Source organism: Eleutherodactylus coqui, chromosome 5, assembly GCF_035609145.1.
Source record: "Eleutherodactylus coqui strain aEleCoq1 chromosome 5, aEleCoq1.hap1, whole genome shotgun sequence".
Classification (NCBI taxonomy): domain Eukaryota; kingdom Metazoa; phylum Chordata; class Amphibia; order Anura; family Eleutherodactylidae; genus Eleutherodactylus; species Eleutherodactylus coqui.
The window spans coordinates 69,809,416-69,824,527 of record NC_089841.1 but is presented as its reverse complement, the minus strand read 5'-3'; the positions used below and the strand labels follow the sequence as shown (position 1 = coordinate 69,824,527).

General features: G+C 41.1%; 1 protein-coding gene across 4 annotated transcripts in view; it reads left to right on the top strand.

The window, feature by feature from the left end:
• The window catches only part of LOC136627524 (von Willebrand factor A domain-containing protein 5A-like), a 329,030-nt gene that overhangs the window by 52,774 nt on the left and 261,144 nt on the right, over window positions 1-15,112 (top strand). For 2 of the 4 annotated variants that reach the window (XM_066602707.1, XM_066602706.1), the window contains exons 16-18: window positions 2,656-2,673; window positions 7,326-7,364; window positions 13,580-13,597. In XM_066602707.1, the coding sequence (XP_066458804.1) occupies window positions 2,656-2,673; window positions 7,326-7,364; window positions 13,580-13,597 (75 nt within the window). The remainder of the gene's footprint in view (window positions 1-2,655; window positions 2,674-7,325; window positions 7,365-13,579; window positions 13,598-15,112) is intronic. The other 2 variants (XM_066602708.1, XM_066602709.1) reach the window with 2 other exon arrangements.

Genomic DNA, 15,112 nt, shown 5'->3' with positions numbered 1-15,112 from the left:
ATCTTGGTAACTCTTTTCTGAACTTGCTGCAGTTTGTCTGTCTTTTTTAAATTGGCGTGCCCAGAACTGGACACAGTATTCCAGATGAGGTCTGACTACGGAAGAGTAGAGGGGGATAATGACCTCATGTGATTTAGACTCTATGCCTCTCAATACATCCCAGAATTGTGTTTGCCTTTTTTGCTGCTACATCACACTGTTGATTCATATTCAGTCTGTGATCTATTAGTATACCCAAGTCATTTTCACATGTGCTGCTGCTTAGCCCAATTCCTCCCATTCTGTATGTGCTTTTTTTTTATTTTTCTTGCCCATATGTAGGAACTTGTATTTCTCCTTGTTGAATACCATTCTGTTAGTCTCCGCCTACTGTTCAAGCTTTTCTAGATCTTTTTGAATCCTCTCTCCCTTCTCTAGTGTTAACTATCCCTCCTAGCTTTGTGTCATCTGCAAATTTGAACAGCTTCTTCTCAATTCCCTGCTCCAGATAATTTATAAAAATGTTGAAAAACACTAAGCCCAGGACAGAGCCTTATAGTACCTCACTTATGGTACCTCACTTGATACAGTCTTCCAATTGGATGTGCAGCCATTTATGACTACTCCTTTGAGTACAATCACTGAACAAGTTGTGAATCCACCTAACAGGTGCCTTGTCAATCCCATATTTGGTCATTTTCTTAAATAAGGATGGTATGAGATACTTTGTCACATGCTTTACTAAAGTCAAGATGCACTATATCTACCGCATTTCCCTGATCAGCCCAGTCCGTGATTCTGTCATGGAAGGAAATTAGAGTAGTCTGAAATGACTTGTTTGTTACAAACCCATACTCGCTCTGGTTAATTGCTCCATTCTCATCCAAGTACTTGCATACATGCTGTTTAATAATTTGTTCAAGGATCTTTCCCAGTATGGAAGTCAGGCTCACAGGACTGTAGTTTCCTGGATCCACCTTCTTCCCTTTTTTGAAGATGGGGACAACATTTGCCCTTTTCCAATCGTTTGGGACCCTTCCTGTACTGCAGGAATTTTCAAAGATTATGGCGAGTGGTTCAGCAATTACTTCTGCTGCTTCCTTCAGTATCCTAGGATGTACTTCATCTGGACCTTGAGACTTGAATTCATTTAAGTTAGCTAAGTTTCCTGAGTCCATCCCCTTTCTTTTTTTGAAAATAGGAACAACATTTGCCCTTTTCCACTCTTCTGGGATTTCTCCTGTTCTCCAAGAATTTTCAACAATAATGGCGAGTTGTTCAGCAATTACCTCAGCTAAATTACATGAATTCAAGTATCCAGGTTTAGATGAATTACATCCTTGGTTACTAAAGGAAGCAGCAAAGTGTTCCCACACAGTCTCTCTGCTTATAGATAGCCTGCATTCTTTTATCTTTTCAATAGCACAGGGAAGATCAGTTGATATTACATTAACAAACTGAGAGAAAACAGATACAAAATAGGAATTTTAAAGTTTGGCCTTCTCAACATCATGTTTAACCAACTCACATTATCATCCTTCAAACATCCTATAGCATCTTTATCCTTTCTTTTGCTTTTGACATACCCCTAAAATCATTTTTTATTGCTTTTGGCCTCTATTGCAAGCCTCAATTCATTATTAGCTTTTCTGACACTTGCCCTACAGTTTCTGCAGACCGCGTTATATTCTTCTTTAGATTTCCCCCCCTCTTTCCATTTGATAAACATATTTTCTTCCTTTTTAACATGTGTGCAAGTTCTGTGTTCATCCATCCTGGTTTCTTTAAATGCTTCCCATTCTTCCTTCTTTTAGGGATTGTTAATGATTGTGCTTTGATAATCTCATTTTGCAATATTTCCCATCCTTCTTGGACTTTTCTGTCCTTAAAAACATCCAGCCTTTAAATCTTTCCTACCCTCATTCTGAGTTCATTAAAAGCTGTCTTTCAATGAATGACAGCTGAGCGCTGTCTCTGATTGGTCGTAGTGCTTAGTCAAACAGAGGCATTGCTTTCAGGGGGCGGGAATTTTTAAATCCCCGGCCAGAAGAAATGCTTCAGAAGAGTGCCAGGGAGAAGACGCACTGGAGCCCCAATAGCGCAGCTAGGTGACGTATATATTTTTCTATTTTTTTTTTACAGCAGCTAGAGCTTATTTTCAGGGAAGGGCTTATATTTCAAGCTATTCCCCAAAAAATCCTGTGTGGGTTGCCTGCATCCCATTGCTTTTAATGGGGTGGCAGCAGCGCCGGCTCCATTTAAAGCAATGGGAGACCATTGCGGTTCTCTGCCATAGCTGTGACAGCTGTGGCAGGGAATTCCTTCATCCCAAACTGCTGGAAGTTAATATGCTACAACTACATGTCTAGTCTATTGTACAAATATGGGTATAATCTTTTCTATTTGGACTTAGGTGGGTTTCAATATTTCCAAAAATGTTATCTAGGATCAAATTGATCATAACATTGAAGACAGATGTAGCAGAGCTGAATTTGTCATCTGGCTGTATTTTTTTTATGCATTGCAATAATTCATTCACTTCCACTCTTATTTTTATTTGATATACCTGAATTTACTCTGCAGTTCCTCCTTGTGATTGTTCATAGTATGGACATTAATGTGTGGTGTATTGACTCTTGTTCTCCAACTTCTCATCATTTGCTTTTCTGTTCACAGCTTCAATGCCTGCTCCAGGTACAGTATAGTTCCATATATTCTGCTCAGGTTATCCTCTTGAATCCCTTCTTCTGTGTGAATTCAGCATACTGTGAGATATGCTTTAATAGAGAGGTGGTACAGCTCCGACTTCTGGGGTCCCCACAGATCATAAAATGAATACCCTGCAATATCATAGTTAACATAGGTATGAGCAGGTGTAGTATAGCCAGGCAAAGAAAGTTCATGCATGAGTAGTATAGCTTATTTAAAAGAGGTTTTCCAGGAAGAATACTATTGATGACCTATCATCAGAATAGGTCATTAATAGTTGATTGGCTGGGGTCCGTCACTCGGGATTTTGACCAATTAGCTAATCTGTACTCCAACCTCTGTGAAGTGTCCAACGCTTGTAATTGCAAGTGCGACTCTCATTGAAATCAATGCGAGCCGTGTCTGCAGTTACAAGCGTCGGCCAGTACAGAGGTCAGAGCAGTGACTTTCACTGCTTCCACTCCGACTTCTATGTAATTGGAGTGCTGTCAGTGGGCGCACAGTCAGCTGATCGGTCAGGGTCCTGAGCAACGGATCCCAGCCGATCAAGTATTGATCCGAGGATAGGTCATCAATGGTGTTCTCTCTGAAAACCCCTTTAAGCTTTTGGGATGGGTTGCAAAGTTATATCTCTGCTTACTATACAATCTGTAAGTGCAGTAATTGTGCACCCACTGTTGTATGTGCCACCATAGTTGTGTCATGACATCTGTACATCTACCTGTTGCAGAAACGTTGTCTGGATAAATTTATATCTATGGATGTGATTAGTGTATAATTCTAAACTTAAGCACAGGCGAGTAACTAAAGTTGTAGTGCAGTCAGGGACCAAGTGAGAAATTAGGTGCATCATGATGTGCAGCTCAGAGCAGTCCTATGGATGTGTCCATCACTCAGCTGTTGTCTGGGCCTAAGATAAGAACCTCCATCACATCAGGAATCGCCAGATTTTCTTTTTGGATTCCAAGAGAAGTGATTACAGGAAGGACTACAGGTCCATTCTCCATTATCATCTCTTTTCATACTGTAAGAAATTAAAATCCATTCTTGCTGCAGCGTGCCCAGCAGCACGCCAGTGAAGGGCATCCTCAGCTCTTATTCATCACTGGGAGCATACTATGGGCATAAGTGGGCAAAGATCACTCTACATGATTTATGGATCAAGGACATTTCATCTTTTCTTCCTGTCATTATCATCTGCTTTTCTTTCAGGGGAGGGGGGGGGGGTGCAGAAGCTGGAAGGTTCAGTTATACTGTATCATAAAGGTAATATTTCATGCATTTCATTTTAGTTTCATGTAATATTAAATACTCTTGTATAAAACAAAAAGAAGTAATATGGAAAATTTTCAGCATGGATCTCTTGTCTGGTCAAATGGCTTGATAAAGGCCAATGTGTGGCCGAAACGTTGCCTGAATTTGCTACATGGATCAATAAAGTTTCTGTTTTAAGTTGAATAATTAGTTGCACCTTTTATATGCTGCCACATCTACATATTTCAGATTCTTTAACTGTTCCTCATAGGACTTCATTTGCAGACCGCTCACCATCCATGTAGCTCTTCTCAGACAAACTGAAGCAAGTTCAGTCTTTTTTAAAGTGGGGTGCCAGAACTGGACACAGTATTCTAGATGAGGTCTGACTAAGGAAGAGTAGAGGCAGATGATTACCTCACGTGATCCAAACTCTATCCTTGTCTTAAGAATTGTGTTTGCCTCTTTGGCTTCTGCATCATCACATTGTTGACTCATGTTCAGACTGTGATCTATTAGTATCCCCAAATCTTTTTCACATGTGCTGCTTAGCTCAATTCCTCCCATTCTGTTTTTTTTTTTCATTTTTCTTGCCCAGATGTAGGACCCTGTATTTATCCTTGTTAAATACAATTCTGTTAGTCACCACCCACTGTTCAAGCTTTTCTAGATCTTTTTGAATCCCCTCTCCCTCTTCCCTAGTGTTAGCTATCCCTCCTAGCTTTGTGTGATCTGCAAACTTGATTAGTTTCCCTCCTCCAATTCATTTATAAAAATGTTGGAACAACACTGGGCCTAGGACAGAGCCTTGTGGTACCCCACTTGACACATTCTTCCCATTGGATGTGCAGCCATAGATGATCATTCTTTGAGTACAATCACTCAGCCATTTGCTTTGTCAATCCCATAATTGGTCTTTTTTTTTCAATAAGTATAGTATGAGATACTTTGACAAATGCTTTACTAAAGTCAAGATATACTATATCCACCACATTTACCAAATCAACCTAGTCGGTGGTTCTGTCATAGAAGAAAATTAGATTAGTCCCATGCTGGCTCTAGTTAATTGCTCTATTCTCATCCAAGTACTTGCATATATATTGTTTAATAATTTGATCAAAGATCTTTCCCAGTATAGAAGTCAGGCTCACAGGCCTGTAGTTTCCTGGGTCCTTGTTCTTCTCTTTTTTGAAGATGGGGACAACATTTGCCCTTTTCCAATCTAAGGGATAGGGACATCAATTGCCCTATACTTTCTGCAGATTGTATTATATTTTTCTTTAAATATTTCCCCCTTTTTCCATTTGGTAAACATATTTTTCTTCCCTTTGAGCATGTATGTAAGTTCTGTATTTATCCCTCCAGGTATCTTTAAATGCTTCCCATTTTTCTTTCTTTTAGGGATTGTTAATGATTGTGCTTTGAAAATCTAATTTCACAATACTTTCCATCCTTCTTGGACATTTCTGTTCTTAAGAACATCCAGACATTGGATCCTTCTTATCCTCTTTTTGAGTCCATTAAAAGGTGCCTTTCTGAAATCCAACCTTGAGGTCTGAGTTTTCTCAGGTCTTCCTCCTCTTGTTCTCCAAAATTCAATGATAGCGTGGTCACTGCCTCTTAAGGTCCCAACCACTCTTCCTTCCTCAACCATTTACTACATGTTGGTAAGAATTGCATCCAAGATAGCAGATCCCCTTGTTTTATCTTCTAACTTTTGGGAGGTAAAGTTGTCAGCAAGAGCGGATAAGAATTTGTTGGATCCATTACTTTACCTGAGATTCCCAACAAATGTCTGGATAGTTAAAATCTCCCATAATCACTGTCATGCTTTTTTGAGAGCTTGGCCATCTGATGTAGAAAGAGTTCATCAATATCTTCTGCTTGTCTAGGTGGCCTATAGTAAATGCCTACAATGGTGTCCTTTCTGTTCTCTCCTTGTATTCTTACCTAAATAGTTTCTACAGAACTCCCATGCTCTGAAGCTTGAATCTCTGTGAAGATGTATGCTTTCATAACATACAACACAATACCTCCTCTCCTCGTAATTCCTTTGCAGCTAAAGAGCTGCTCTTCCTTACTAGTGCTGGGGTGCTTTTGCTTTAGGGATTCAAGGGGGTTCCCAGCGGTTGAACAACGCAGTCAGTAATATATGGCATATCTTAGTGTATTGACAGTAGTAATAGTTTTGTAAGAAAGAGATTTAACAAAAGAAAAGTCACTTAATTTGTCAAAACTTGCACTAACTATATTAAGATAAATCAAACGACATAATATTTGATGCAACTCACTGCCTCTCAGTCACACTCCTTTGTATATTTTTGGCTATTGTACACTGATATTTTGTTCCAAACAATGGAGCTAGTCAGCAATATATTTTGCGCAGCCATAGGGAGTTTAGTTGTGCCCTTTTGATGGATCCACCTGTTATGTCATAGAAGATTATAAATGGCCCATGGCAATCTTCTAATGCACGCTCTACCACTTTTTTGGTGCAATTTTTCCAGAAAGGTCTCCTAAGTTCACCATATAGTGGATAACAGGAATGGTAACAAAAAACGTAAAGATTAGAATATAAAACGTGATTTATCTATTGCATCGCAGTGTGATAGGTTATAATGGGAGGTGTACTCAAATCCAATGTTGGCACTGAGTATACAGTATTAGGCCTCATTTAGACAAGCGCTGTTTTCGCACTGCTAAGCTGCAAGCTTCATGAAGTCGCCCATTAACACGATCCGAGGCGCTTGCTCTGTGCTTTTAAGGCTCCCATAGGAGCCTATGGAAAAAACGCAGCAAAGATAGGGCATGTCATATCTTTGCGCTAACTCAGAACTGACATGCGAGTTTGCACTCGCATGTCCTATCTTTGTTAGACACGCTGATTCAGCGCGTCTAAAAATCGTCCATGCGAACGCTTCTATAGGAACCTATTGGCTCCTATAAAAGTGCGTTCTGAGTGCTGCTTAGCAACGCTAAAAACACGCTCATCTGAACGAGCCCTTAGGGTAGGATCACATGTAGCAGTAACCATGTAAATGGGTAGTGTGGTCACAAATCAGCAATGCCCGCTAAGTGTAGACTTACTATTAGCTAATTTTTCTTATAAGAATCACCTGTAATTAGCCCTGGGAGAAGTCTTCCCCCATTTACAACTGCAGACAATGACAAGGTAAGTCCACCACCCATCAGCTAAAAATGGAGGCAATCAAAAGAAATCTGGATCATGCAGAGAATCCGCAGAGTGACAAACAGAAAACAAATTCATCTCCAATATACTTTTAGCAATAAATTCTATCATATTCCTTAGTTATTTAACTTGTAACGTGAACATAGACTTGTAGTGTCACAGCTCTAATTCTCTTTCTATTTTTTCTTAACAGCTTTCCTGATGTCTGAAATGGAGCATTTAGAAATGTCTGGTATGTAAAGCTAATTCTCTTTTTTTTTTCTTCACCTAATAGCTTTCATGATGATGACCAGTTCATGTTTGTCTGGTTTGCAAAACCTTATCTTCTGCTTTACCTTATTATGGAGAACAGATGGGATGTTATAGGAAGTGTACACATTATCACCATCCTATATTGTAATGACCCAACATACTCATCACCTAAGACATGTTCAAGTATCACCCTCAAAACCTACTACCGCCATTACTCGCTACCATTCATTCCCAAACTCGTGATTACCATCATCAACCAACACCATAACTGCCAAATACAATCTCACTCTGCATTGATAGGACCCACTACCATCCTCCTCCAACAATCAGCACCATCCTCACCCAACACCAGTCTGATCTAACAAGAGCCCTTCAGTAATTTACATCTGTGTATTGTCAGGCACTAGAGCTCAGATGCTGCCATTCACTTAAAGGGGTGTTACGGTTAGTGGAGGAAAGTACAAGTTTTCACCCATTCACTGGATGCGTGAAAACTGGTAGATCAGTCGAGGTCCAACATCTGAGACCCCCACCGTTCCCAAAGACGGGTGACCCATACCCTCCTTATTTTGCAATGCAGGATCCCTTCCTTCTATTTCGCTAATATATCAGCCACTGTTTGAGCGTGCATGGTAGTGACACCATTCAGTTCAATGAGGAAGACAGTTGTGCAAATATCAAACTTTTACTAAATACCCTGTGGGCCTGATTTGTCAAAAAGAGAGAAAAACTGTTGTTGTTGGCCATAGTAACCGATCCCAGTACAGATGCAATTATTGCAGAGCAGTTTATAAAAAGAAAGCTGCGCTGTGATTGGTTGCTATGGGCAATAAATACAGTTTTTATGTTAGACAGTTTTGATAAATGAGGCCCACTGTTTGTGCAGTTTGCTCCATAGTAAGGCTCACTACCTAAATATTGCATAACATTTGTGAATAAAGTCCGAAATATTAAAGATTATAGAACATGGGGGCCCAGCATTCACTTCAGAACAGTCCTGTCTACACTCCTTTTTTTGCCCAAAAGGACACACCTTTCACCACTCCTCAAACCCAGCAACAACGCTTGAACTGGATAGCGCAGTTTTTAACTGAAATGGCCTTACCACCCATCCGGGATCAACTCAATCTTTTTCTTCACACAGAGATTGGCAAAGCTGTGGAGTCAGACGCCAACATTTATTGGTCCCCGTTCTCTCAAGGACAGGAGGTCATTGACCAAAGCTCCCTCAGCTCTTCTGCCCTACTCTCTGCTCAAGATTTACTCAGTTCAGAATCAGTCTTCCCTTTTATCAGATGGCCCACTCTCTCTAGTTTGATTCTGCTGAATTTCTCCTCAGCTGGTTCTCTTTCAGCACCTGTCATCTCTCCCCGCTTACACACACAGATCCTGAATGGATCCCCCCATTAGCTGTCCTCTGCTTATACACACAGATCCTGAATGGATCCCCCCCATTAGCTCTCCTCTTCTTACAAGCACAGATCCTGACTCGCTCTTCCTTTTAGCCCTCTTCCACTTACACAGATTCTTGCATTGCACTACTAATGGCTATAATCCGTTTGACATAATAGCTTTGCTATGGAAAGCGCAGCCCTCTGTCCATGAGCAGAAAATCATAGCGATTCTCCACTCGCAGGATTCAAATAGCGGCATGCCGCGATTCTCCGCGGTAATCCTATGTCAGGTAGGCTCACTGCAGAGAACTGACAGCTCTCCCCCCTCATCGCCCACGGCAGAATATCGCTAGCGATATTCCGCAACGGCCGTGGACAGGGGGCCTAACTCTCGGTCACGAAGCTGCCCTCTTCTCTGATCTCTTCTGGACCCCACTCTCTCTTTCAGCAACACCAAGGAGCGCCCTCCTTCAATTTGCTCACGGTGTGTCACATCAACACTTCATCTGCACAATGCCCGCTGCACAGACCTTTACACGTCCCCCTTAACTGGCAGGCTTCTGATTACTCTGCCCCCGATTCTTTTCCCATTTTAGTCAGTCATCCCATATAGGTATTACATGTGGATTTCAGAGATGCTATCTCCTAAATAATAACATCTATGTGGAACATTTGGAAGGGACCGATGTGAAGAAAAAAAAATCACATGATCTATTTCTTCTTTTTTTTTTCCTTCTTACTTTTCAGAAGACGATTTTGAGATGAATGATAATTCTCCGGGTGTTAAGTTCTGTTTTTCTGAACTATGTTATTATCATCACATAAACGATTGAAGAAAAGTGTGCTAGTATATAGATGGGTGCCGTTTTGGCTCGCACTGGGGAGTTTAGGCTGGGTTTAGGTGTTATTTTTGCAGCTGTTTTGCTGTGTATTTTGAGGAAAACTTCAGCTTCCCATCCAACAATATACTATTCTGTGCCCCATGTGAAAATATTATAAAATACTGTATGACACAGCTTAAAGGGGTTTCTCAGGACTGAAACATTACTAATATTCTATAAAGCTTACCTGTAACAGCTGTATATGAATATTCATTATTCCGTAACCACGCTACTACTCAATAATAGTCCAAACCAATTTTTTGTCCTGTTGCAGGAAAAAATACTGCATAGTGACCATTCAGATAAATGGACATCCATTAAAAGCATGCCCGGCTCACTGGAGGGTCCCAAGTGGGGTACCCCCTCTATGAATTATATATATTTAGGGTGACAGGTAGATAGTGGTTGTCCTTATGAGATAACCACTTTAGGCCTTAGTCAGACGGGCGATTTTTCGCGCGATTTGCGGATCGCATGACAGATGCGCATCCGCAAATCGCGTGACCGGTGCGCGCAAATCGCCCGCAAATCGCCCGAAAATCTGCTCCTAGCCGCGTTTCATTAGAAACGGGCCGGAGCTGTCCAGCGCATTGCATTCAATGGAGACGGCAATACAGCCGTCTCCATTGAAAGCAATGCGCTGCGGGCGAGCCCGGGATGAATTGTCGGTAAGGGCTTAAATATATAAGCCCTTCCCTGCAATCCATCCTAAAATGTGTTAAAATAAAAAAAAATTGTATACTCACCTTCTGCCGACAGCCGGAGCTCCGTGCGGCAGTCCTGCAGTGGGTGTGAAGGGGGTGTGAGTCAGACCTGCCCCCTGATTGGCTCAGCGCTGAGCCAATCAGAGGCATGCCTCACTCACACCCATTCATGAATGGATGTGAGTCAGACCTGCCCCTGATTGGCTCAGCACTGAGAGGCAGCAGTCACTCACCCATTCATAAATTCATGAATGGGTGTGTGAGTGTTTTCAGCCTCTGATTGGTCAGGGCTGTGACCAATCAGAGGCAGATCATTCAGCAGGCGGGGATTTTAAAGCCCCGCCGGCTGAATAGTGCCAAGAAGCAGTTCAGGAGAACTGACAGCGGCCGCGGCTGGACTCCGGCTGCAGCGGAAAGGTGAGTATACAATTTTTTTTTTTTTTAACACATTTTAGAATGAATTGCAGGGAAGGGTTTATATATTTAACCCCTTCCCGACAATTCACCCCGCGCACGCCGGCAGCCCATTGCTTTCAATGGAGCGGCTGTATTGCCGCTCCATTGAATTCAATGGGCAAACATCGTTCTTCTCTGTCACAGCTGTTACAGCTGTGGCAGAGAAGAATGATTTGTCTTCTATATGTTCTCAATGGGGTCGGCGCTGCTGCCGCCAGCCCCATTGAGCGCATATAGAGAAGAGAACAGGAATCGCAGATCGCAGATAGGTGCGATCTGCGATTTTTTTTTTTTTTTGTTCTATAATTTATCGGACGAGCGCATAAAAAGCGCTCATGTGTCCGATACCATTGCAAAGCAATGGTTTTATAAAATCGCCGGACGCATGCGCATGCGCAAATCGCGCGAAAAATCGCCCGTCTGACTAAGGCCTTAATGTGAAATGCAGTTCTCAAACATTGCAATCTGCTTTTCTTTTCCCAGCCATGGATTGCTCACCTGATTCCATTTATTCTCATTGGGTTTTCCTTCATTCCAATTATTATTATTGCACAATTATTATATAATTACGATCTGTCACACAACCCTTTTGTACGACAATGCAATCCCATTATACAATTATTACTATATTATACCAGTGATTCAGGAGTCCCCTATATAAAACTCTGCAGATGTTGGCAGCTCTACAGACTTTTGTGCACTTCTGAGAGGTCACATCTAGAACTTGGCACTGTGCCAAGAGCAAAGACTACTCGAAAAAAAAAGTCAAAGTAGCAGAGTAAACTTTTAAATATAGCAAATGGTGTTGAGCCAGACTGAATGGTGAAAGTAACAAATCCTATTTAATATCGCCTAGAGATATGTCTTTTTTTATTTTATTACTGAACTATAGTTATGATAAGGCCCCCACTAGTGCACAATAGAGGATAGTGCAGAAGTAGTTATATCATTTTTATTACAAAACTAGTTCAATTACCTAAATTGCAACACATGAAAATTATAATTTAAAATTCAGAAAGTACATCTAATGTCTGTTTTTCACATAATGATCAACCATCGCACCCTCAAGATCGGTGCAACCTTGGAGATAAGTCACATGAACACATGCATCCCTACTAGGGATGAGCGAGTATACTCGCTAAGGTACTACTCGCTCGAGTAATGTGCCTTAGCCGAGTATCTCCCCGCTCGTCCCGAAAGATTCGGGTGCCGCCGTGGGGCGGGGAGCTGCGGGGGAGAGCAGGGAGGAACGGAGGGGAGATCTCTCTCTCCCTCTCTCCCGCCCGCTCTGCCCCGCTCCCCGCCGCAACTCACCTGTCAGCTGCGGCGGCCCCCGAATCTTTCGGGACGAGCGGGGAGATACTCGGCTAAGGCACATTACTCAAGCGAGTAGTGCCTTAGCGAGTATACTCGCTCATCCCTAATCCCTACACATTTGAACTGGAATGTTATTGAATTCCTCAGTGAGAGCCAGCTTCAATTCATTGACTGTTGAAATTGGAAGCGTGTACGCTTTATGTAATTACAACGACGAGTGCTGTGGACTGATGTGGCCAAGTTCCATGTGTCCGAAGGTGGTACCAGACACAACTGTCTTTATTGGTGATCAGAAAACCCTGAAATGACAATTATCCTGGTGTGGTGCTCTGGGCAGGAATCTTGCATCAGGGATTGATGGGGCCCATTCTTCTTTTCTGAGGGATCTGTGACAGGAAATAGTTACTTGGATCTGCTTCACCACACTGTTTATCCTATCACCCAGGACTGGGATATTTTCAACAGCATGTGGTGGCCGCGGGATGGGGCCCCAGCTTATTATTCACTCTGTGTGCACTGGAGTGGACAGCGCCTGATAGATGATGTAGTATTTTGGGCTTTTTTTTAACCCCTTAAGGACGCGGCCCCTTTTTCTTTTTCCATTTTCGTTTTTTTCTCCCCCCTTCAAAAAATTCGTCACTCCTTTATTTACCATCATCGTCGCTGTATGAAGGCTTGTTTTTTCCGCGACGAGTTGTATTTTTCAATGGTGCTATTTAAAGTACCATATAATGTACTGAAAAAGTTTTTAAAAATTCTAAGTAGAGTAAAATGAAAAAAACGACATTTCGCCATCTTTTAGTGCGCTTTGTTTCTACGGCGCAGAAACAGCAACAAAAGTGACATGCTAACTTTATTCTATGGGTCGGTACAATTACTATGATACCAAACTTGTAAAGGGTTTTTTCTTACTATACTACTTTTTTTTTTTTTTTTTCAAAGACATTTATTTTTCAAAGCCCTTCTCTAAAAATTCCTGTGGAAGTTGCCTGCATGCCATTGCTTTTAATGGGGCGGCAGCAGTGCAGGCCCCATGTAAAGCAACGGGAGACTATTGCGGTCCTCTGCCACAGCTGTGGCAGGGGATTCCTTCATCCAAAACTGCTGGAAGTTAATATGCTACAACTACAGGTCTAGTCTATTGTACAAATATGGGTATAATCTTTTCTATTTGGACTTAGGTGGGTCTCAATATTTCCAAAAATGTTATCCAGGATCAAATTGATCATAACATTGAAGGCAGATGTAGCAGAGCTGAATTTGTCATCTGGCTGTATTTTTTTATGCATTGCAATAATCCATTCACTTCCACTCTTCTTTTTATTTGATATACCTGAATTTACTCTGCAGTTCCTCCTTGTGATTGTTCATAGTATGGACATTAATGTGTGGTGTATTGACTCTTGTTCTCCAACTTCTCATCATTTGCTTTTCTGTTCACAGCTTCAATGTACGCTCCAGGTACAGTATAGTTCCATATATTCTGCTCAGGTTATCCTTTTGAATTCCTTCTGTGTGAATTCAGCATACTGTGAGATATGCTTTAACCCCTTAGTGACCAAGCCTGTTTGCGCCTTAATGACCAGGCCAAATTTTGCAAATCTGACATGTGTCACTTTAACATGGAAAAACACCAGAAAGGTTTTGCATATCCAAGCGATTCTGACATTCTTTTTTCACCACATGTTGTACTTCATTTAGGCAAAAAAAAGGACCGATAGAATTTGTGCTTATTTATTAAAAGCGCCAAAATTGGGAAAATTTATAAAAAAATCATCATTTTTTCACATTTCTAACTGCAATATCTCAAATATGTGCAAACATAATATAGAAATTTTTGCCATGATATATATTTCCATCCGTTTACTTTATTTTGGGTGCACATTGGAAAAAATTTCGTTTTTTTTTAACCATTTAGGAGACGTACAAATTTAACATTACTTTTCAGCATTTTGAGGAACACTTTGTTTTCCTACACCAAGCCAAGATTGGAAAGGCTCATAGGAGTCAAAATGATAGATACCCCCACAAGTGACCCCATTTTAAAAACTACACCCCTTAACGTATTCACTGAGGGGTGTCATGAGTATTTTAACCCCATAGTTTTTTTTTTGAAAATATGACATTTTAAAGACAGGACTTTTTTTTATAGTACTCATGAAAATGAGGATTTGCACCCCAGAATGGATACCCCTGTTTGTCCCGTGCTCAGAAACATACCCATTGTGACCCTAATCTTACATCTGGATGCACAATGGGGCCCAAAATGAAAAGAGCAACCGGTGGCTTTTGGAACAGAAATTTTGCTTGAAGGAGATTTAGGCCCTATTGTACACTTGTAGAGCCCTTGAGTGACCAAAACGATGGATAACCCCCACAAGTGACCCTATTTTGAAAACTAGACCCCTTAACGAATTTATCTAGGGGTACGATGTCTTTTTTGACTTCACGGTTTTTGAATGAATCTAAGCCAAGCAGAAGAAAAATATTACGATTTTCATTTTTTTGGTAATTCTGTCATTTTAAAAGCAGTTTTTTTTTGACAAGCACATATATGAATAAAGACTTGCACCCCAAAATGGGTACCCCTGTTTTTCCTCTGTTTAGAAACATACCCATTGTAGCCCCAATCTTCTTAGAGGGCACATGGCTAGGCCTATAGTGGATGGAGCACCCGTTTGATTTTAGGGCGCAACTGAATAATTTACAGGCCCCATTGCACACTAGTAGAGACAATAAACTGCCAAAATAATAAAATGCCCCTCACAAGTGACCCAATTTTGACATCAAGACCCCTTAGCTAATTTATCTAGGGGTGTACTGAGCATTCTGACGCTACATTTTTATTTTTTTTAATAATTATAATGCGAGGGAAATATAAATATGATTTCATTTTTTTCACCAAATTTGACACTTTTAGGACCGTTTTTTTTTTTTTTTGTTTCAAGCAGGAAAAAGTGGGGAGACTGACTAATA